The sequence below is a fragment of the Phocoena sinus genome, chromosome 6, assembly GCF_008692025.1.
Source record: "Phocoena sinus isolate mPhoSin1 chromosome 6, mPhoSin1.pri, whole genome shotgun sequence".
NCBI lineage: Eukaryota > Metazoa > Chordata > Mammalia > Artiodactyla > Phocoenidae > Phocoena > Phocoena sinus.
In genome coordinates, this window is record NC_045768.1 from 86,906,076 (window position 1) to 86,929,938 (window position 23,863).

General features: G+C 48.9%; 2 protein-coding genes and 1 non-coding gene across 5 annotated transcripts in view; 1 reads left to right on the forward strand and 2 right to left on the reverse strand.

Annotated features, from left to right (window-relative positions):
• Window positions 1-8,536, forward strand: part of AOPEP (aminopeptidase O (putative)) — a 371,738-nt gene extending 363,202 nt beyond the window's left edge. The window contains exon 17 of the mRNA XM_032636442.1: window positions 8,337-8,536. The gene's annotated coding sequence lies outside the window, so the exon portion shown is untranslated. The remainder of the gene's footprint in view (window positions 1-8,336) is intronic.
• Window positions 8,532-23,863, reverse strand: part of FANCC (FA complementation group C) — a 275,783-nt gene continuing 260,451 nt past the window's right edge. For all 3 annotated transcript variants that reach the window (XM_032636446.1, XM_032636444.1, XM_032636445.1), the window contains 3 exons: window positions 19,124-19,304; window positions 15,267-15,473; window positions 8,532-9,995 (listed from right to left, as the gene is read on the reverse strand). In XM_032636446.1, coding sequence (XP_032492337.1) covers window positions 9,852-9,995; window positions 15,267-15,473; window positions 19,124-19,304 — 532 coding nt within the window. In that variant the 3' untranslated portion in view covers window positions 8,532-9,851. The remainder of the gene's footprint in view (window positions 9,996-15,266; window positions 15,474-19,123; window positions 19,305-23,863) is intronic.
• On the reverse strand, window positions 10,655-10,761 carry LOC116756227. Its single transcript, XR_004350595.1, has one exon. It is a non-coding gene; the product is annotated as a U6 spliceosomal RNA (small nuclear RNA).

Below are 23,863 nucleotides of genomic sequence, written 5' to 3' on the forward strand. Positions count from 1 at the left end.
GGTGGGGAGCCCTCTGTGCAGGGCCCAGCCACGGCAAAGACTCTATACAAGGTGCCAGGACAGTGGTGAGCCCAGGCCTGGACCTCCCAGGGCGGTGCCCAGAGGCCAAGCTCAGTGAGGAGAGCTCTTAACCCCCCAGGCCACTGTCCCCCTCGCCCTCCCTGGCTGGTGGAAGGGAGGAGAAGCTGGTTGGGGCCATTCACGGGCAAGGTTTTATAGATCTTTTCCCATCCTTTGGTGCTGTCTGGGAGATTGATTGGCTAATGAGGTATTTCTGTTCCAGTCTGATGACTAGAGAGGGTGTGAGAAAAAAAGAGGGAGGAGGCTGTCAGCCAAGCCTGGGGGCGGAAGGAAGTTACCATAAAACTACAAACGTTCCCAGTGGTTCCCAGGACTAGCACAGTCTGCTGAGAGAGCCTCCTGCCTGGGTGGTGGGTGGGCATCCGGGCACCCTGGCATCAGAGCATCAGGGCAGAGGCAGACCCGGCCCTGGTGGGAGGACCAGCCAGAGGAGCCCGCTCTTGGGGGCTGGGCCTGAGAAAGGGGGCTGGTGATGGTACCAGAACCCCGCGCTGGTCTGCGTGTGCGTGTCTGGGAATGCGAGTGAGTGCAGAAATGCAGATAAAGACCTCTCTGACCACACGTTTTCCCTGGTCCAGACACAGCTCCCATAAAACCAGTCGGCCCTGCCAAGTGTCATTTGAGATGAAACGAGTTCAGGGATTTGGCTTCTCAGCCCCAAGGTCCGAAATGGGACGAACTGCTCCAAAGACCTGTCCGCGGCCTCCTGTGTCACCCGCCTAGGCCCCCAGCCTTTTCTGGCTGCTCACCACCGCCCGGGCGGCGGCTGAGGGGGGCCGGCTGGGGCTGCCTCACAGGGTGCCCACCTTGGGGGGGCAGAGCTCTGCCCCGCCGGGGAGCCTTGCGCCTGCTTCCCAAACAGCTCCTCTGTGGCTTTGTCTGGGAAGCAGAGGGGACTGGGCACACGTTGCGGTTTCTGTTTTCTTAAGCCTTCTTCGTGCTCTTTCTGCCTGTAATTTCCTCCAGCTCTGGCCTTTGGGGATGGTTCCACCACTGAAAACCTGGCCCAGAAGGTGTTCTTACCTGTGGGGTGGAGGAGGTGCTGAAACTGCCTGCCGTTGGGCCCTAACTACACTGCCTGGAGTCCCAAGGTCGGAAAGTTCATTTCTGCGCTATTAGGCTGTCCTTGTCACATGAGGTCTGGCAGGACAGGCCTTGGAAGCAGAAGCGTGTGTCCTAAGACTGGTGAGGACGTTCTTGGTAAGATTAGAAAGGCAGGAGTGATGCCTCCAGTTTTCACGTTCTGACTGCAAGATTTAAGTCTCCCAGGACTTTGATATCAGTTACGTCTAAGGAGGGAGGCTCAAGACAGCGTGAATTATGGGGATAAATCAGCGATTAGATAGGAGCCAATTTTAGAGTTTGCCGATGAGACAGTACAGGTACAATGGTGCCCTTATGTTGGGTTGTAAAGAAAAGACGTAAGGGAAAGGAATTGTAGCTTTATGATTTTACTGCTTTAATAAATTAAATGATAACGTTGAGGGAGAGAGAACTGCAGAAATTGTGGCTTCAGCGCTGCTGGGGGTGGAGAAGGCGTTTTGTAGAGAGAGTGATTATTAGTGATGGCAGAAGCTGGGCAGATGGACAGATTGACATCAGGGGAGTTGGGTCATGGCCCACAGACTGCCCCAACTGGGGGGACCAAAGCCCCGGTCCTCAGGCCACCCTTCTCCTAGGTCGGGGTACCTCTTCTTTTTCTAGAAAACTCCCTGTCCAATACTAGAACATAAGTCCTATAAATAGGCTGTAAAGGTGCCACCGTGCTGGTGGCAGAGCAGGGGCGCCAGTGCAGGGGTCTCCTTTCTGAGTTACAGGTGGGGATGGAGGCCTCCTTTTCTCTGCAGCGTCATTTAACAATGAGTCTCTCTTGGAACAGACAAGTACAAATCTTCCTTCACACACTGATGATTATAAATTCTTTTTGCACACATCACAGATGTAAACAGTATATCAACAAACGGCGCGCGCTGCCCCACCTCGTCCTGCCCCTCCTCCAAGGCCACTGCTGGGAGGAGAGTGGCGGCAGAGACTGAGGCGGTGCCGCGGCACACGCGCGTGCCTGGCTTACGCACACGCGCGGCAGGGTGTACACCGCTCTTTCAGTGGCTCCATTGTCTGGACATCACACAGCTCCAGAGGCAGTGGTCACAGTCTCCTTAGGTCCTTTTGTTCAGATCCCAGCCCTGCTAGCTGTCACCTGTGTAACCTCTCTGGGCTTTGGTTTCCTCATCTATAAACCATGGACAACTTCGTCAGGTGGTTGTGAGAATTAAATGAATTAATTTATGCAAAACCCTGATAACAGGGCCTGGCATAAAGGTATGTGTTACCCTTTGATTGTTGGTTTACTTTATTCAACCAGCCCTCTACTGATGAACCTGTGAGCTGTTTCCAGTGGGCAGCGATGTGAAGCGGCACTGCGATAAAGCCCTGGGCATTTCGCATATGCCCGGGCACCAGTGTGTCTGTGGGATAATTTCTAGACTTGCTCATGGTGGGTCCACGCAACCTGAAGTGGGGGAAGGCAGCTCTGAAGAACTGGCTTTTTGTTACTAGATAAAAGGATATATAGTTTAAAAATTTTTTATTCAATGCTCTACCGTGGTAACACATACATAAAATTTACCATTTTAACCAGTTTCAAGTGTACAGTTCAGGGGCATTAGGTACATCCACATTGTTCTGCGGCCATCACCACCATCCGTCCATCTCCAGAACTTTTTTATCACCCCAAAGTGAGACTCTCAGCTGTTAAACAGTAACCTGGAAGAGAATGGAATTCTCTCCTGCAGCCCATGGCACCTGTATGGTAACAGAATTACCATATGATCAAGCAATTCTACTTCCAGATGTATCCCCAAAATAACTGAAAGCAGAGACTCAGAGAGGTATTGGTCCACCGATGTTCATGGCAGTATTATTCACAATAGCCAAAAGGTAGAAATGTCCACCGTCCTATTTTCTGTCTCTCCAAATTTGACGGTTCTAGGTACCTCATACGAGCGAAATCATAACGATGGTGTCTTTTTTTGTCTGACTTATTTCACGTAGCAAAATATCCTCAAGGTTCATCCCTGTTGTAGCGTGTGTCAGAACTTCATTCTTTTCTAAGGGTGACTAACATTCCATTGTATGGATATGCCACATTTTGCTTATCCACTCACCTGTCGATGGACAGTTCTATCCACGCCTGCTGTGGGGTCTGGGTTTGCATCTTGCATAGAAAGCATTCCCTTTCTGGCCTGAGGGCTGAAAACAGGATTCTTGGATTCTGCCTCAGGCCCCTTCCCCCGCTCCCGTGGAGAAGGACCCTCTCCTCCCCTCAAAGGACTAAGAAGTCTTCTTGGAAGCAGTGACCCAAAGGCTTTGAACTTGCAGACCCCAGGCAGTGGGGAGGGGGAAAATTTCAGTGGGGCTGAAATCAGGGTTTAATGTGAAAGTCTGCCAACCACAGGTGAGCAAGAAATTCTTAATGAAATACAAGCACATTCTTTCTACATTTTGGGAGTAGGAAAGTCTTGATTTTATAAACTAATTTTGTACTTAGTAATAGACTGTCTTCTCAGCAGCCTTCCAACCACCCTCACCCCTCCTCTTTTTCCAAGCAGAACTGCTAGTTTTCTCTGGAGAAAACCCACAGCCCCAGAGAGGAAACCTCCAGATACTTTGGTAAAGAAAGAGGGCTAGGCATTTTTGTGTGTGTTTATTATTATCTAAGAAGTAGAGCTCCAACGTGATTTCTCAGCACCATCTTTCCCTGTTGATGGAAATGCCTTTACCATATATTAAATCCCTGTATGGACTAATTCAACAAATACTGGGCACCTGTTGTATGCCTGGAACTGTTCCAGGCACTTGTATAGGGGACGGTCAAGTATATAAGTAGACTACGTGGGGTCTAGAAGGTGTTATGTGTTAGGGACGAAAGCTGAGGGGCGGAGAGTGGGGTGCCACTGGAGACGGGGGCGTCAGGCCATACGGAGGTGGCGACGTGAGCAGGTGAGGGATGGCTGTGCATGTCTGGGGAAGGTGTGTGTGCAGGACAGCGCATGCAAAGGCCCTGGGCCCCCGTGGCTGGAACAGGTGGGTGTGTGAAGGGGTCACAGAGAATATTAGGTGGTGAAGTCAGAGAGTAAAAGGGGGCCCATACCGTGTAGGGCCTTGAAAGCCATTTTGAGAGTGTTGAGTTTTACTGAATGAAGACGGGAGTTTTTGTCGTGCTCTGATCAGGGGTGTGGCATGATGGCGCCAGCAAGGGATCGCTGAGATGCTGCAGAGGGGCCAGGGCGGCAGCGGGGAGAGCAGGAAGATGCTGGTGTCTGCGAGGAGGGCAAGGAACGGTCCGATCCAGCGACGTCCTAGTGACTCAGACGTGGGGGTGAGAGAGTGAAAAATAACTACAGAGTTGGGCCTGAGTCCCTGGAGAGACGGGACGGCCCTCGACTGACTTCGGAAGACTGGTTTGGGGTCAGGGGGTGGGTGGCATCAGCTTTGGACCTGTTAGTTTGACATGGTCACCTGACCTCCCAGTGGAAACAGCCACTGGGCTGTAGGTATTCAGGTCTGTGGTCCGGGGAGGGTGCGGCCCCTCTGCACAGAGGTGGCTCGTGGAAAGCCCAGCAGAGTGAGGGTACACGTGGTGGGGGCCCGTGTGCACCCGCCAGGCCGAGGTCAGGGGTTGAGCAGGGCCCAGCCCCCTCAGGCTGAGGGGAAGCCCTGGAATATTCCACCAGCCAGAGGAAGCTGTCAGGGAGGATGGAGACCCAGTGGGTCAGGTACTGCCCAGGCTGGTGCAGGAGGCCTGAGAATGGTTGGCGGGAGCCCCAAGGCGGGCCCTCGTCGTAGTGAGTTGAGCTTTAGAATTTGTGCGTGCTCTTCATTATACTCCATCACACTTCACTTTCAGGATTTTCCTGGCTGTTCTTGAACGTTTACTTTTCCACATGAATTTTGGAGTCAGATCATCTAGTTCTCCTATTAGGATTCTATTAAGTCTAATTTATATCTCTAAGACAGTTACTGTTTCTATTCAGGATATCTTTCCAGAAGGAAAGAACCACCAGGTAGAGAGCAGTGGTTCTCAACTTGGCAATGTCTGGACAAAGTTTCGATCGTCGCTCCTAGGCTGGCACCTAGCTCAGAGAGGGTGGGATCAAGCCGCCGCCACAGAGACTTACCCGGTCCCCAGGGTAGTAGCGCCACACTGGAGGAGCCTAGCCTCAAATGCCTGCACGCTGGCTTTCTGCTAAGGGCCCTCGTCTTCCTTTTCTTACTGAGTAGAGTATCGGGCTGCTGCATGGCACTCATCCTTCTGCAGTGCTCGAGAAGAGTAGACAATATGTAGTGTTGTGGACGTTTTTAATTCTCTTCCGCCGCCCAGGCTCTGGCCCCTTCCTGTCTGTGGGAGATGCAGTTGGCGGTGTCCAGTACCGTCACAGAAGCGAAACCAGCTCCACACTTGCTTTCCCAGCTCCCCTTACGGCCTAAGTGCGGGTGGGGGACCTGGGCATCTCTAGTCAGATGCAGCAGCCGGGACTGTGGCCAGCCCTTCAAAGAGCGGGGTGCAGGGGCCTGTCTCGCCACTGAAGGTTGCAGACCTTGCAGGACGAGCTACAAGGGTTGCAGAATTCAGTGACAGCAGCAGCAGAAATTTCCTCACTAGGCCACTCTGAAGCTGGGTTTTGGGCACTGCTGCTGGCTGGCTAGAGCTAAGCCTTGTCTGCCTGACAATTCTGTGGGCTTTTACATACCCTTTGGATTGCTTCCCTTTTGCTTTCAACATCGTGTCTGTTTCTGTTGCTTGCAACCAAGAATCCTGACTGATTCACATGGATTCATCATATTGTGAGAAACACCAGAAGTCGAGATTTTCAACGTTGATTTATGAGGCTTTCTACTTCTACAGAAAAGCTAAGAAGTGTGAAACTTTCAGTATCCAAGCATGCAAGTTTCCTACCCAAAACACCAAGTACAATAAGCTGTATCACAGTTATGTCAGTACTGGGGAAAAAGGGAAGGTCCTACATTATCAACTTCCTTTATTACTGTCAGTCTATATATGAGAGAGATGATTTGGACCCATGCTATAAACAAACTGTGGACTTGAATTTTACAAGAAGGCTTTAAGACACATTTATTTTGCCTTAATTTTGGTTCTTTAAGAGTGAGATGGTTTGGTGATGATTAATAACTTAGGATTGTTTGACGAAATCCACGTCACACCCGGTGTCAGGCAGAGGAAGGATGCCATCACCAGCAGTGCCGGCTGTGGGTGACGTGGTGACGGGCTGGCAGAGGAAGAGGAAGGCAAGGACAGCAACACAGTCAAGTTCATTCTCGTCCTCCTTGGAGAGCACAGTTTGGATTCCTTGTCGAATAAGGAAGAACATTCCTCACGTTTGTTCTCACTGTGCAAACACCAGGCCCCTTTGGGTAACACAGGGACAGGCTCAGTTTAGATTTTCCTCGCATTTCTGCCCACTGCCCAGGTCTGCATCCTCTCCAGGTATACCTTTCCAGTCCCTGTCCTTGACTCCTCCACTTCGATGGAAAATGTAGCTTTCTGCTGGCCTCTGGAAGAGCTTCCATTTTTGTCTAGTACCCTTGTCCCAGCAAGAATGGGGCCGAGAACGGGGCCGAATGAAGAAGCCGGAGTCCAGGAACGCCCGGACCGGGGCTTGTCCCCAGGTGCCCTCTGCTGTCTCAGATGCCTCCTAGACAAGATAAGAGGCCCTCAGCGCCCGGTGTCAGGAAGCAGAGTGATCGTCCAGAAAACCCATGCAGGCTGCTTGCAGTAAAACCGGGAGCGGCCAGGGTCCTGTGGGAGCCCCGGGACGCGTGCTTCAAGGATGAGTGGAGCCGCGAGCCGAGTCCCTCCTTCCTGACACCCAGGGGAGCCCGGGGAGGCCGGAGCGCCAGGGCCATGAGTCTGAAACAGCGGAACGAGCAGGAGGGTGGGCTGTGCTCTGTCAGACGCATCCCCCTTGAGAAATGGGGGGAGACGATGTGTGGATCAGTTCAGCTTACACTCAGTGGTAGCAGTTAAGTCTGGCTTAAAGGGAAAAAAGGGTATTTATGTATGACGCACTTCATTTGGTTTTAGCAGCTCCTGCTGACTGCCGGCCCTACAGTCACTCTCCTTGGCAGTTTTCAGACATCTGGTGGCAAGATTCCCAGACCTAGAGATAAACCACAATTGGTCTTTTCCAGGGGCAGACCTATCTAGGTTTTGTGAGACCTGAAGCTTCCATAATTGGGGAGTAGACGGAAGCTTTCTCTGAGAAAGATAATACCTAACGAATACAAAATTAGGTGCCATGTGACTTTTTATTTAGAATGACAAACTATAAAACAAATTACAAATTTGAAAAAGCTAACAAATTCTGCAAACATCATGAAGTCCTGATGAATAACATAACCTCTGTATTAATGGGTGGTCATTAATGCCTTTTCTCCCTATAGTTTTGGGCTCTGTCCTCTTTGATCCAAGTCCAAGGCTTAGGAGAACGTTAGACGCTTTGTAAAGGAATTGGGAAATACTACAAACAGACTGAGGTAAGGTCAGGACAGGAAGGGATTTTCCAGAAATGCAGCTTAAACAATCTGAGATAACCGTCTTGTTTTTTTTGGTTTTTATGTTTTGTTTTGTTTTGCGGTACGAGGGCCTCTCACTGTTGTGGCCTCTCCCGTTGCAGAGCACAGGCTCCGGACGCGCAGGCTCAGCGGCCATGGCTCACGGGCCCAGCCGCTCCGCGGCATGTGGGATCCTCCCGCAACGGGGCACGAACCCGCGTCCCCTGCATCGGCAGGCGGGCTCTCAACCACTGCGCCACCAGGGAAGCCCCCCGTCTTGTTTTTATCGTTTGCTGTGAAATACAGTGTGAATGGATGTCCACGTGGAAGCACACTCCCCACGGGGAGGTCTGGTTCCCAGTGGCCGCTCGGTTTAGGGGTTACTCACTGCCACCAAACTAAGCCCTTTTCTTCATGTCCACAGAGGTTGGTCACAGCTTCCCTGGCAAAAGCCAACGTAGGAGAGGCGTCCTCAACAAGGGAGGCATATGATGATGGCACTTGTGATAAAAGTATTTTAACAATATACCTTTCATACTGTAACATTTCTCTAAAGAAAGGCTCAGGTCAGAAGGTCTTGGAATTTTCCAGACCTTCAGGTGGATCCATATACCAAAACAAGTAACTGCCCTAAAAGCTCAACCTCTAATACATCAAAACTCTACTTATACCTCAAACAGGAACCAAGAATGAGGGAAATTCAGAGATGACTGATGCAGAAATCCAAGTGAGAGAAGTCTGGACTCACTCGACAAACAGATCATACACAAAAGAGCAAAAGAATAAACCTGAAAGGAAAAAAATATCTTCAACTAACGTGAAATAAATATTAATGTTGGCGTTGCCAATTCTTTTTTTTCTTTTTTTTAATAAATTTACTTATTTATTTATTTTTGGCTGCGCTGGGTCTTCTTTGCTGCACGCAGGCTTTCTCTAGTTGCGGTAAGCGGGGGCTACCCTTTGTTGCAGTGCGCGGGCTTCTCTTGTTGCGGAGCATGGGCTCTAGGTGCGCGGGCTCAGTAGTTGTGGCTCGCGGGCTCTAGAGCGCAGGCTTAGTAGTTGTGGCGCACCCACTTAGCTGCTCTGCGGCACGTGGGAATCTTCCTGGACCAGGTCTCGAACCCGTGTCCCCTGCATTGGCAGGCAGATTCTTTTTTTTTGCGGTACGCGGGCCTCTCACTGCTGTGGCCTCTCCCGTTGCGGAGCACAGGCTCCGGACGCGCAGGCTCAGCGGCCATGGCTCACAGGCCCGGCCGCTCCGTGGCATGTGGGATCTTTCTGGACCGGGGCACGAACCCGTGTCCCCTGCACCGGCAGGCGGACTCTCAACCACTCTGCCACCAGGGAAGCCCGGCAGGCGGATTCGTAACCACTGTGCCACCAGGGAAGCCCCCAATTCTTTATTAGAAGTTTCCAATTCCCATTTTAGTTAGTAGAGAACTGACATAATCTCTTCCAATGTTTCTAGAACACATCCTGTACCCTCCCGTCAGCCACCTTTGAGGTAATATGAGCTCTTTTGGTAACAGCCAGTGCTTAGCCAGTATAAAGCAAAAAGCCCCAAAGCTGGCTTTATTTCATTGCTAAGCAGTGTTGCTACCCCGTCACCACTACTTGCTACTGGGCTTGGGTGGGCTGTGCTCAGGGGGCACGGGAGGGAAACTTGAGGGATCCTGACTATCCTGGATGAAGAACGTCTTAGGGGAGCAAGAGAGTGTCCCGGTGGATAAGACGAAACACCAGTAACAATTACAGGACTTCTTAAGAAAGAGATCTGTGGGAACAGCTGAGTTACTTTCTAAATTGATCCGTGGTTCATGACCAATTTCTTAGTCCAAAGAGTCTGCAACATCCAAATAATAGTTGTGCATCTTGGTTTGATACGGGGGGGCGGGGAAGGAAATAAAAATCTGTTCTCCCATCCAAGCCTTTTCTTGAGTGATTCTCTAGTCGACATCCGGGCTGAACAGGCACAGGGAATGCTGGACCATAATCCCGTCATTAGTGAGTAAATCTCACTGAATTCAGGCTAAAGCACCTGACTTCTCATTTTGTAAAATATGTACTACCAGATCTTGCCAAGATGTTTATGGCTCATTCTTGCAACTCAAAGAGGGAATGCATTCGACAAACAGAGGCCGTAAGAAGCGGCCCCACCATTTCATCGCGTAGCCTCCCTGGTTAACTTGCCTGGGCTAGGCTTGCCCACGCAGCTCTGCAAGGAGCTCTCTGGCCAGTTTTCTCGACCTAGGGGCTTCCACACAAAGATGGTCCCACCTGTACAAGGTCTGGTCCAGAAAGCCAATAATCTCGTGCATTATTGCATCAGTCTGAGCCATCTGCAATGAGGACAGAAGAGAAGGCAAATTAAAACACTTTCCAGACAGATTCATCTCTTTGTCCAGCGGACCAGCTGTAACCATCCTGTCCCCCAAAAGCACCTGCACTCCTGTCAGCTCCAAAGGGCTCTTGTTTTGTCTTCAAGGTGATTAGCAAAGGGAATGTGTTCTCAGAGGTGGGCCATCTAGTGAGCAGAGCCATCTCCTAATGCTGGCCCTCTCAGACCCACAACGGCTGCAGACAGATGCCGTTTCTTGGAACACCCACCACAAGCTTTGGGGTTATTTGCCGTGGGGAGCAGAGGCCAATGAGTATGCTGTGACTTGACGTCCCGCAAAAGGCTCACACCACTATGAGAACTGGAAAATGCTGAGAAGGGAGTGCCACCTGCTTTATAAATGGCATTCTTGGGCTAGCGGCAGGCCCACTCGTTTGTTAATAGGCACCTAAGGTTTTAACACTTGATTCTTAAGGGAAGCAGGAAACACAGGAACTGTCAGTTCTGCTAAATACAGCCTTAGCTGTTGGTACCCATAAAGGGAGGATAAGAATCTAACGATTTATCTGCGTGGAGAATGTACTGTGATTTTTTTTAGACACAAGCATATTGAGAACCTCTGTTTTTGAGAGTAGTCCACATATTCATTTCTTTTTTCTTTTAAATATGGAACGCTTCACGAATTTGCATGTCATCCTTGCACAGGGGCCATGCGAATCGTCTCTGTGTCCTTCCAGTTTTAGTCTATGTGCTGCCAAAGTGAGCACCACATGTTCGTTTTTCATGTGTGAATCAAATATTTAAGTAGCCTGAGTAGCCCAAGGTCAGCTCCTCCTCTGTGTCCACACTGTGCCCTTCTGGTAGGGTGACCAGCCGCCCTGGTCCACCCAGGACCCTCCTAGGGCCCAGGACAGCCTTTAATCCCAGGCCACCCCTGGCCACGAGTCAAGGCAGACTCTCACTGCAGCACGGATACTGAGTGGCAGCGGGGGGAGCCCTGGGCCCCCTGGACAGCACTGGTGCTCCCCGGCCATCTACTGGCAGTGGCCCAAGCTGAGAGGGCTCTGCTGGGGTCGGGGGGCAGGCTGCCAGCCTGGGTGGGGTTCACTGTGGCTCTTGGTTTCTACAGAATCCTCTCTTGGTTTTACTCAGAAGTCACAGATGCTGTAGATGACTTTACGGATGAAACAACACGAGCTTCCCTGGGGCACCTTAGAAGAGTTAATTTAGTACCTCAGACCCGAGCTGGGGGAAGATTGCCTCCCGCTCCAGTGCCCAGGGACCATGGGGGCTCCTCGGAGCCGGACGCGGGGCAGCGGTGCCATCACTGACCCTCTTTACAAGCCACCTCAATGCCCATGTTCCACTTTGTCTCCGGTCACGTACAAACCCTGCCTCACTGCCACTGAGGGAGGGGAAGCCGCGTCCTGCAGGGCTCAGCTGAGGGCATCCTTGTGGAGGTCAAATTCATTTTGAGCTCAGCAATTATAGAACTGAACTCTATATTTCAGATTCTGGCTAACTTTTGGCTGTTACTGCTATGGTCCAGCAACAGAAGACAGAAGGAGAGGGAGAGAGAAACGTGAACTCAGGGCAGGACGAGGGGCAGCAGGAATCCGGGCACCAGCCAGGCTGCTAGCGCCTCACCCTCATCATCGAGGCTCAACGAGGAGAGAGCGGAGCTGGTAAAGCAGGAACAGGGCGGAGAAGCAGAACAAGGGGTGGGAAGGGCGGGGGTTCCGATGAAGGGATTCAGTGGAGACTCAGAAGCTGAGCCCTGGGGCCCGTGCGGGAGCCTGAGGAAGTGGGGGAGTGTGCTGTGGCCGAGGTTGGGGTGTGAGGCCAGGAGAGGAGGAAGGAGGAAGGAGGAAGGAGGAAGGTGAGCCGATGGCACAAGGGGCAGCTCAGAGGAGGATCGAAGGCCGCAAAGAGACAGGGCTCAGACGCACAGCCTATAGCGAGCACGGCTCTCCAGAGCTGAGGGCAAGACAAGAGGGCCAAGACCAGGACCCGGGCCCAGAAGCTGGCCCTGCTCCCACCTCTCTGAGTTCACATCAAAGCCAGGCCAGGGCTAGGGTCCTGAGGGTGGTGATGCCAAAGCCCCTAAAAGAGAAAGGCCGTCCACCTGCTCCTGGCCAAGCAGACCCGGCCCAGGGCTCTTCCCAGGCTGCTCACAGAGGGAGGCACCGAGGAGCCCACGAGGGGCTGGCACTGGGTGGACCCCTTCCACCTGTCCTGTTGGTAGCTGCTCTTGCCGGGCTGCCTTCAACCGATTGTGTGGCCACTGCAGGAAGGCTTCGAGTTAGGAAGGCCGGTATGTTTGTTAGTTGAAACAGTTACTGAACATCTGCAAGGACAGCGCCCAGGAGGCGCTCTCAGCTGTGACGGGCTCCAAGGTGCCCGGGAGGCCAGCACCCACCCCCTAAGGAGCCGGTGCGGGAAGAGAAAACACCGAGCCTCATCCTTTAGTTAATCTTTTTTTGCAGCTGAGCTGACTTCTGAACGTGAATGAAGGCGCCGGGTTGCCCCAGGCTCAGGTGTAGACCAGCAGTGCTGATGCGTGGCTGCAGGTGAGCTGTTCTGCGGCGACGGGGCTCCAGCATCGGCGGCAACCCTGAGCTTGGTGACACGACCCAGCTCCTGAGCCCCAGCAGCCAGTCTGTGGGTGAGACCTGAGGGCGGTCCATTGTGAACCTGGACTGTCTCCCCAGAATGGAGGGAAATGTGATTGCAATACAGAAGCAGAGGCCTGCGTGTCTCTGAGGAGCTGTCTCTGGGTTACATTCTCTCACACCCTACGTGCTGGGCCGGCCGTGATCTCCTTGGCCTGCTCTCCACTCCCAGGGTGACAGGACACTAGAGGAGCAGGAGGGTGCAGGCTCAGGGAGGAGGGGCGGCCGGGTCTGAGCAGGCTCCACGGGCTGAGGCCCCTCCCACAGGTGTCCAGGGCCTGGGCAGGATGTCAGAGGTCAGGCGACAAAAATGCCACCAGCACCTGCATGATTCAGAAGTGTCTGCCTTTGACTTTTAAAATAACTTTCAATTTTAGAACAGTTTTAGATTTATAGTTTGACCCAAAAGAAAATACGGAGAAATCCCATATCCCCTACACTCAGTTTTCCTGTTAACATCTTACATTAGTATAGTACATTTGTCAGAATTAATGAGCCGATATTAATATGTTTTATTAACCTTATCTTTAGGTCAGACTCTTCCTCAGTTTTTCCCTAATGTCCTTCTTCTGTTCCAGGATTCCATCCAAGACACCTCATTACATTTAGTCATCATCCCTCCTTAGGCTCTTCTTGGCTGTGACAGCTTCTCAGACTTTGCTGTTTTTGATGACCTTGACAGTCTTAAGGAGGATGGTCAGGTACTTTTGTCAAATGTCCTTCAACTGGGGTTTCTGTCAGCCTGGGGTAGGAAGGCCACAGAAGTAAAGCGCACGTTCATCGCGTCATATCAACATGACTTATCCGTGCTGCTGACCTTGATCACCTGGCTGAGGTAGTGGCCGAAAAGTGACTAGTATAATTTACACTTGGCCAGAGAAAAAGTTGGTTGATACCAAGTTCTACAGATATGAGGACATTATTTAACTCTCACCTATGTAGTTCCCCACCTCAAATGGATTTGGAGGTGAGATGTGCACTTTATAAAAGCACACGACAGATCTTTGTGCTGGGGCGGGCCCTGAGGAGATGGCACCCAGCAGGTGACAAGCAAGTCCTCCTCTGCTCTTGGCCACACCCAGGCTCTGGGAGGTCTTCTGTCTGAGCCCGAGAGGGTGGACTGACAGGCTGGCTGCGTGGTCTGCCCACCCCACACATGTTGTTCTCCTAGGAGCAAGGAGACGCTTGTGGGCACTGGTTACTGAGGCTCTTGGCAGTCCCACTGGTCACTGGGACTTTCTTCACGTTCACGTTCAAACAGAGCCTGCCCTGGAGGGGAGCGGGAGGGGGTCTCTGGGTACTGGGAACACTCCTTTCTTGATTTGGTTGCTGGCTGCATGGGTGTTTTTGACTTGCAAAAATTCATCAAGCTATACCTTTCTGTATATACCTTATTTGACAATAAAAAGTAGAAACAGAAAAAAACCTAACTCCAAGAACCAGCACATTGTGGTTTTTTGTTTTTTTTTTTTCAGATGAGCTCATAACATAAAATTTGCTATTTTAATCATTTTTGTATGTACAATTCAGTGGCATCAAGTACATTCACAATGCTGTACAACCACCACTGCTATCCATTTCCAAAACGTTTTCATTATCCCAAACAGGAACTCTGCACCACTCCCCAGCCCCTAATAACCGCTATTCTACTTTCTGTCTTGTTTTCCATTTTGTTTGGTTTGGTTTATAGTATATGTCCTAGTGGGTATGGCGCGGTACCTCATTGTGGTTTTGATTGCATTTCCCTAAGAGCTAATGATGTTGAACATTTTATTCATATGCTTATTGGCCATTTGTACATCTTCTTTGGAGAGGTGTCTGAATTCACTGCCAGTTTTTGAACTGGGTTGTTTTACTGTTGTTGAGCTGTACAAATTCCTTTTATAGTCTAAACACTAAACATTAAACCCCTATCAGATACGTGATTTCCAAATATTTCCAAGTATAAATTCGAAATTTTTCTCCCATTTCAAAATTTGTCTTTTCACCTTCTAGATAGTGTCCTTTGATTTGCAAAGCTTTTTATTTTGATGAAATCCAGTGTATTTTTTCTTTTGTTGCCTGTGCTTTTAGTGTCATTATTCAAGTAATCATTGCTGAGTCCCATGCCATAAGCGGTGCCACGTTTGACTCAGACCGTAAAGAACCCCTCAGGTCAGCTGGGCTTCCAGAAGGAGCTCTTTGTAATTAGCAAACTTTTAAAAAAATTAACACATGAAATTCTTTGAGCCACTGCAGTGACCATATTCTCACTGAAGGCTTGTTTCTCTTCACGAGGAAGAAGAGTCATGAACTGTAACTGAAAGACGACAGCCTGGGGAGACAGGAGGTGAGCTTTCACGGTGGGCCCTGGCAGTGAGCTGTGTGACCTGGGAGAAGTCCGCTCCCTTGTCTGAGCCTCCCTTCCCTCTCCTGTGCCACGCAGGTGTCGCATAGGGCAGGCTCTGGGTCTGGCCCAGCTGTCCCCTCCCGGCCTGTCCAGCCACGTTTGGACAGCATCTTGGTACCCACACTCTTCAAAGGCTGGGTCCTTGGGTGATAACCCACCTTTTCCCTGGGATGAGAATGAGCACCAGGATGCCAGAAAAGGGGAGACTTACGAGCGTGATGACTTCCCGGGCGATCGCGTGGCCTCCGGGAGCCCAGAGCAGGAAGCTCAGCAGGAGGCGCCTGATCAGCTGCTGACAGGCAGGCGATCTGGGAGCTCCCTCCCCGCCCTCTCCAGCTGCTGCCTGCAGATCCCTGGCCGAGAGGGCTGGACTCCTGAGCAGCTTCGTGAGGCAGCGGAGGATGGCCTTCACCTCCACCTGGGAAGTATAATTTCAAAGGGAAGAGATGAGGGAAGAGTCGGGACACGCAGGTTGTAGGATGACTCAGTTCTTTGAAGCAACCCCCAGAAATGGGAGAGGACTGGCGCCCGAGGGAGGGCAGGTGGGGCGGACCATGTCAGAGTTTACACGCTGCTCCACACAAACCCAAATGCGCGTAATGGAAATTTCTTTGACTTTCTTTCGTCCTGCTCACTAAGCAGCCAGGGCATCATGCCAGGAATCGACCTTTTTTTGTATGAAAGGAAATGGAGAAAAGTCCTCAGCAGAATGTAGTCAGATTTTTATATTGTGGGAAAAAGAACAAAAGGCTCCTTGAAGACTTGCTCACTATCACAGCCACAGGTCAATTCAAGCCCAGTGCTCGGACCTCCGCTGAGCCAACGTGCTGCTAAGGAGGTTGGCCTTTTTGCCTCCTTCGGCGGGGAGGAAGCGCGTGCGTGCGCACACACGCACACACACACACACACACGTACCACACTGGTTTGGTTTAGACACTGGGACACTGTTCATACATGTTTAAGGCTCAAGCAGAGGTCACAAGTCTGTGGACTCCACATAGTAATAGTGGCTGTTATAGGTCTGTGGGTTGTTTTTGCATAAAAAATATTTATTTCATGCTGAGATTTCTGTTTGCTCTAAGAATGGTACATCAAGTTGTGACTTGGAAAACCGTAAAAACTGAAAGCTGTAGATCCAAAATGCCACATGGAACTCATGAAGAGCTATGTTCCCTCATTTTCAGAAGAATACTTAGGCCTACTCTGAAAATTCCCATGACCAATTTTATGGATTTTGTGTGAGTCGTTTTTTTCCCTGAAAGTTTAAGGCTTCATTCAATGAAATCTGTCATAAGCTCTAGTACACTAGCAGTGCTGTGTGAGCGACTCCAATCACAAGGCAAGACCGTGAGAAACTGCACCCCAGGGCCCTTCCATGCAGGAGGGCGGTGTCCCTCACCCCCTCTGCTCTTGCCCGGGACCAGCCTGCCCTCGTCTGACAGCGTCTACGGGGGCCCACGGCTGTCCTGCGTCTAGGTAGGTCTGCAAAAATGTCAGGGCTTAGGAAGCAATGCCTCCGTATCCATTTTCTTCCTGACTGGCATTTGATTTTTCTCCTCTCGTCCAATATTCCCTGAGGCTTGTCTTCTTCCTTTCTCTTTCACTCCAGGCCGTCTTTCCCTTCAAATACCTTCCTCACAGGCCCAAAACTTTAATGCTTTCTAAAAATCTTTTCAGGAGAAAAATATAAGCTTTCTTTTCTAAGAAGTATTAATTTTTATCCTGCATTATGAAAATTTATATATGCTCACTGTAAAGCATTTGAAAAAGTAAAAAGAAAAAGAATCAAAATGACTATAACTCCACTATCCAAAGAGACTCGTTGAAAGTGAGGTTTACATCCTTATCATCTTTTTTCTATGCATTGTGAACACAGCACTCACTGTACATAAGGTATTCTAGTTTTCACAGTTCACTATAAGCATTATCTATAGCACATTTTCTTTGATAACATGATTTCTCATGGTAGAATGCTATTCTGTGGTTGTAATACACCACAATTTATTTAGCCGATATCCTTACTATTGAAATGTAGGCCATTTTCAGTTATTGCAGTTACAAACAATGCTGCAGTGATCTCGTACATAAATCTTTATATGGCTCTCTAACTACTTCCTTAGGATAATTCCTAGAAGTAGAATGACAGGGTTAAAGAGTATGAACCCTCACCTAATTCTTAAGAGTATACAAACATAGTTGTTTTTTATCATGATTTAATTCAAAGTCAGCAAAAGGAGATGAACACTGGCTGGCAGAGAACATGGTTTGCAGAGTGGAGCGGTCTCTGAGCCGGCCGGCCGTACGCGTCTCAGGCAGGAACGGCTGCTCTTTGCCCCACCCCCTCCCAATCCTGCACCTCAAGGCTGCCCAGCAGAGGTGACGGTTCCAGTCACAGAACGCTGCTGCGTGCAGTCTGGTACCGTGATTTAATTATGCCTTTCAATGCAAAGGCACAGATGTTGTCGAGCTCAGTCAAATCTTACAATAATCATGCTTTCAAAGACAGTTCACAGTTTGTCAAGTCATCCAACAGACCATCAAAGGTCAGGAGAGCGAGAAGTATGCACTACTAGTTGTTAAACTAGGAAACCTGGGCCCCGTTTGCTCCCCGGGATGCCGCACGAACTGGTGCCTCAGGTTGAGCACCGAGAAGGAAGAGGAAGGAAACAGACGTACTGGCACTAAACTACTGCGTGAGCTAATCTGTTTCTATCCAGGCTGCCAAAGCACCCCCTGAGGAAGAACTGGGCATACGTTTTATTAAAAAAAAAAAAAAAAAAAAGGACCAACTTAACTAGTAGAAAGATATTGATAGGCCAATGCAGAACTCTCTAGAAAATAAACCTTATTGGACAATTTATTTCTCTACACTTCAAAAGTAATCTGTCAGCTTCTATGATCGATTTGGAATTTAACATATAACCTACCAATTTAGCTTGTACAGAATCAAATATAAAGTATATAAAAAGGCTTCAGAAATCATTAGTGCTTCATACATTTTAATTATTATTAAAATTAAGATAATGAAAAATTAGGATTCTCTTCAATTAGTTTAATGTGATATTTTAAAAGGGAAAAAATAGGCTTTCTTTTTAATCAGATAGCAATTCTGAGATACATGTTAATTTCTAAAAAAAAAAAAAGTTCTATTTTTGATCCAAAATCATCACCAAATTTCAGCTTTTTAAAATCCCAACTCTTTTCTTTCTCCTGCCATATAACGTGCTTTTAAACAAGTGAAATATACAGCCATATCTGAACTAGTCTTTGTTTTGTTCAAACAGAAACCATCAAGCAAATAGGAGCACTGCTCTCTACGTAAAGAAACCTGCTCCCTTCAATGATTAAAATCAGCAAAAAGCGCTGGCAGTTGAACTTTTAAAAACCAGCAAATAAATGTTTGTAAGGAAGGCGCAAATGCTTTTAATCAAAACATTGCTCCTGTTAATATTATATTCCACACAAAATAACAACTGTCTTTGCCACAGACAGCTAGCCACTCCTGTACTTTGCTGCTCTGTTATTTAGGAAATGACCAAGTCCTTTTTCAGAAACTAAGTGGTTAATATCATGTGATTACTTTTCTAAGAGTTCTAAACAAAGCCGGTTCTGTGAGGATCTATTGACTGATCCAAGAAAGGAGTTAAGTCAAGACGGAAGCAGACAGTGCCAGGCCACTGATCAGAAGGAGGACGGTGCTCCTCAGAAGAGCCGTCAGACCCTGCATGGCACCCCCTGGAGGGAGCGGCCCCAGGGCCAGGCACGCCTGTAAAGCATGACAGAGTGGCAGTGACCAAGAAGAGATAAAATGACCCAGGGATGCAAGGGCTGCACCTCATCTCCTCGGTGCCTCCCAGGACAGCAGGCGGCGCCTGGCCTCCAGTCCACTCCTGAGGGCAGGAAAACACCTCGACCACAGGCCCAGCTCCCACTCACTCGTCCAGGCGGATGTCTGCATGTACCTGCTGAGGTGCCTGGGGGTCAGTGAAAGCCAAACCCACTGCAGGGCCCCTTCCAGCCCCTGAGAGACTGATCCTGAGGCCGCACACCATAGGCCTGGCCACCCACCATGGTCTGTGCTCTCTGCTGATGCCCAGCTCCTGGACCGCAGCTGAAAGCCAGGAGCCACAGCAGGGCCTCTGGAGCTTCAGCCTCAGCTTCCGACGTCAGTAACTGCTCAGCCGCCATATCAGCCCATCCTCCAAAGTGAACGAACAAAAACCAGCTCTCAAAGGGGCCTCCGTAGGACCTGGAACAGAACCAAAACACATGGCAGCCGGGCAACTTTATTTCTTTTTCCTTTAGGTTCTTAAAGCAACTTACGTTTGTGAATGGTTGGCTTCAATTGTTCTTATCCACTGAAGTACAACTTGCAAGGAATACGAGTTAGCCTCAGAAAAAGAGCTCACAATGCTGCCCTGAACCTGTCACAGGGCTTTCAATGGCGTGCCTCTCAAAACCTCACGTGCCCTGAGGACCTCAGACGCTTAAATCTTTAAATCAAGGTCATCCAGGGACACTGAGTGAAAACAGGCCTTCGAGAAAGGAAGGTTTTGGCCCATGATCATCAAGAACGATGCAAGATGAGAACCTGCAGGCCCACCGCTCTGCCTTCTGCGTGGCCTGCAGAGCTGGGCTGCTGTGGAGAGTGGGGCCCCTCAGCCACCAGGCAGCCACCCAGGTAGCCCCGAGCAAGAGACGAGGGGGCTCCCTGGGGTCCAGACGGAGACCAGAGAAGGGACACAGGCCGAAACGCGTGCCATTCCTTTTCTCACAAGACAAAAGATTCTGGTCAGTATTTTGGCAATTATGAATTTTTAAGGAGCTGTATACTGTACTCTTTCCTGTCATCAAGTATACATCAATGCTGAAAAGTTAAAGCTTTTGTGAAGCTATCCTTTTGTCACACAGGGAACCGGGAGCTGCAATAAAGGGTAGACTCTGCTTAGGGTAAGGACCCCACTAATTTTGCATAGTGACAGTCCTAGCAGTTTAACATCTCCCCTGGGAGAAATGGAGCAGGACTGGCCTGAGATTAACATAGAGCAGAACTTTCCTTCTGAACTGGGGAAGCTCCTAGAACAGGAAAGCTCTGAGCCCCTCTGCAGCGCTCCGTCTTTGCTGGATCTGGGGGCGTGGTCCCCTGCTTGGCCCGTGGAATCCCCAAGCCAGCGCCGTTCCCACCTCTCCTAGTCACTGCTCTCCTCCTGTTCAAGTCTTCCCCGAAAACAAGTGATTAAATGTTCTGAAATCTAACTTGCAAAACAGTGACAGAAAAGGAAGAAGGAGGAGCATTCGTCTTACTACCTTGTCCCCACAAGAGGGAGAGCTGATGCTCCAGGGGCCACACGAGCAGTGGGCTGGGTTATGTCTCAGAAGCAAGGAACCAGCTCCACGGGGTCTCCTTCCGGCAGGCCTCACGGACGAGTGAGCTGAGCAAGGGATCCCCCATGCTCACTGCCCCCACATGGCATCCCTCCTGGATCACGGCTCGAGGCCTGGTCGTTCTGCCTCTCTCCCTCTAGCAGCCGAGTGTGCAGTGCAGTCCCATGGGGCTGGCTGAGACGGCGTCTAAAGCTGCTCACAGAGCCCTCCCCGCAGGTGGCCCTGAAGCCTAGTTGAGGCAGATCTGGGTTAGGCAGGAGCCCTAAGAGGTTTGGGGTCTAGGCCCTGCTCTTCAACAGAGACAACCAGAAGAGGTGTGTATGGGGCTGCCAGGGTATGGCAGGTCGTTAATATGGCCAGTCCTCTGATCCCCACTTGGCTGACAGTTCTGTCTGTCTCCTCTACTGGTAAGAGTTTGGGGGCAGGGTCGGGGAGGGAGGCTGTGTAAGTGAGTAACTGGCACCCAAACCTGCATCAGTGATGATGAACAGAAGAGCACCAGCCATAAGATGTGATGGCTCAGTAATGAGACTATAGAGAATTTCAAGAAGGAAAAGTGGCAACAAATGAAGACAGTATTAGTAGGCTAGTATAGACAATGAATAAAATATGTATACTCTAAAAGCAAAGAAGTTAAGAGGAAGTCGAAGGGTACTATGTTACAAAGAACTTAGCAAAGCCTAAATGTGAATGCTTCTAGGGAAATAACACATATAAGACGGTACCTGATATCATAATGTTAGAAATTACTTTATGTTAGAATGGATTTTCTAATTTTAGACAAATATTTATTACAAGAAGGAGGAGAAGAAACACTTCATCCTACTGTGCAGGAGAAGTTTGGAATTTCCTTCCCTAGAGAGGTAGAGAAGGGCCCAGAGGTGCCCTTCTCCTTCTGCAGGCCAGGGGTTGCAGCATGTGAGCACTGCTTTTTTCCTAAGGTCTATTATTTTTATTGTTATGCTGGTACATTTCAAAGCCTAACACTGGCCATTACTCAGAACAGTTGCTATGCCAGGTGTTGACACCTGCAGCCTATTTATTCTGAGCTGCTCAAAGTGCTTCCTCCACTTCTTACTCAGCAGTGGGCTTACCTGTTTGGGGATGGAAACAGACCGATACAGCCATACCTCATTTTACTGCACTTCACAGGTAATTGTTTTTTTTCCACAGACTGAAGGTCGTGGCAACCCTGCATCGAGCAAGTCTATTGGCTTCATTTTTCCAACAGCATTTGCTCGCTTCCTGTCTGTGTACAACCTGGTGATTCTCACAATATTTCAAACTTTTCCATTATATTTGTCATGGTGATCTGTGATCAGTGATGTTCCTTGTTACTATTGTAATTGTTCTGGGGTGCCGTGAACTGTGCCAATATACGATGATGAACTTAATGGATAAATGTGTGTGTTCTGACTGCCCCACCAATTGTCCGTTTTCTCTCCTTCTCCTTGGGCCTCTGTAGGAGACACAACAATATTGAAATCAGGCCAGTTAATAACCCTACACTGGCCTCTAACTGTTCAAGTGAAAGGAAGAGTGGCACGTCTCTTACTTTAAATCAGAAGCTAGAAATTATAAAGCTTGGTGAGGAAGGCACGTCTAAAGCTGAGATGCGCTGAAAGCTAAGCTTCTTGCACCAAACAGTTAGCCAAGGTGTGAATGCAAAGGAAATGTTCTTGAAGGGAATTAAAAGTGCTACTACAGTGAACACATGAACGATAAGAAAGCAAAACAGTCACTGCTGACATGAAGAAAGTTGTAGTGGTCTGGATAGTAGATCAAACAAGCCACAACATTCTCTTAAGCCAAAGCCTAGTCCAGATCGAGGCCCTAACTCTCTTCAATTCTATAAGGGCTGAGAGAGGTAAGGAAGCTACAGAAGAAAAGTCTGAAGCGAGCACAGGTTGGCTCATGAGGTTTAAGGAAAGAAACCATCTCCATATGTAAAAGTGAAGGTGAAGCAGCAAGTGCTGGTGTAGAAGCTGCAGCAAGTTATCTGGAAGATCCAGCAAGATAATTAATGAAGGTGGCTACATTAAACAACAGATTTTCAGTGTAGACGAAATAGCTTTATATTGGAAGAAGATGCCATCTAGGACTTTCATAGCTGGAGAGGAGAAGTCAACGCCTGGCTTCAAAGCTTCAAAGGACAGACCAACTCTCTTGTTAGGGACAAATGTAGTTGGTGACTTTAGGTTGAAGTCAATTCTTATTTACCATTCTGAAAATCTTAGGGCCCTTTAAAACATCTACTGTGCCTGTGCTCTATTAATAGAACAACAAAGGCTGGATGACAGCACATCTGTTTACAATACGTTTTACTGAATATTTTATGCCCACCGCTGAGATGTACTGCTCAGAAAAAAAATTCCTTTCAAAATATTACTGCTCATTGACAATGCACCTGTTCACCCAAGAGCTCTGATGGAGATGTACAGTGAGATTAATGTTGTTTTCATGCCTGCTAACACAACAGCCATTCTGCAGCACATGAATCAAAGAGTCATTGCGACTTTCAACTCTTACTATTTAAGAAATACATTCCTCTGAGGGATCTGGGCAAAGTAAACTGAAAATCTTCTGGAAAGGATTCACCATTCTAGATGCCATTAAGCACATTTGTGACTCATGGGAAGAGGTCAAAATATCAACATTAACACGAGTTTGGAAGAAGTTGATTCCAATCCTCATGGACGACTTTGAGGGGTTCAAGACTTCAGTGGAGGAAGTAAATGCAGATGTGGCAGAAACAGCAAGAGAACTAGAGTTAGAAGTGGAGCCTGAAGATGTGACTGAATTGCTGCAATCTCATGATAAAATTTTAATGGACGAGGAGTTGCTTCTTATGGATCAACAAAGAAAGTAGTTTCTTGAGACGAAACCTACTCCTGGTGAAGCTGCTGTGAGACTGTTGAAATGACAACACAGGGTTTAGAGTATTACATAAACTCAGTTGATAAAGCAGTGACAGGGTTTGAAAGGAATGACTCCAATTTTGAAAGTAGTTCTGCTGTGGGTAAAATGCTGTCAAACAGCACTGCATGCTACAGAGAAATCGTTTGTGAAAGGAAGAGTCAACTGATGTGATAAACTTCATATTGTCTTATTTGAAGAAACTTCCACAGCCACCCCAGCCTATAGCAACCACCACCATGATCAGTCAGCAGCATCAACGCTGAGGCAAGATCCTCTACCAGCAAGAAGATTATGACTCACGGAAGGCTCGGACAATGGTTAGCAATTTTTAGTAATAAAGTATTTTTAAATTAAGGTATGTGCATTGTTTTTTTTTAGACATAATGCTATTGAACACTAAATAGACTGCAGAACAGTGTAAACATAACTTCTATATGCACTGGGAAACCAAAAAAGTCGTGTGACTCACTTTATTGCTGTGGTCTGGAATGAAGCCTGCAATAT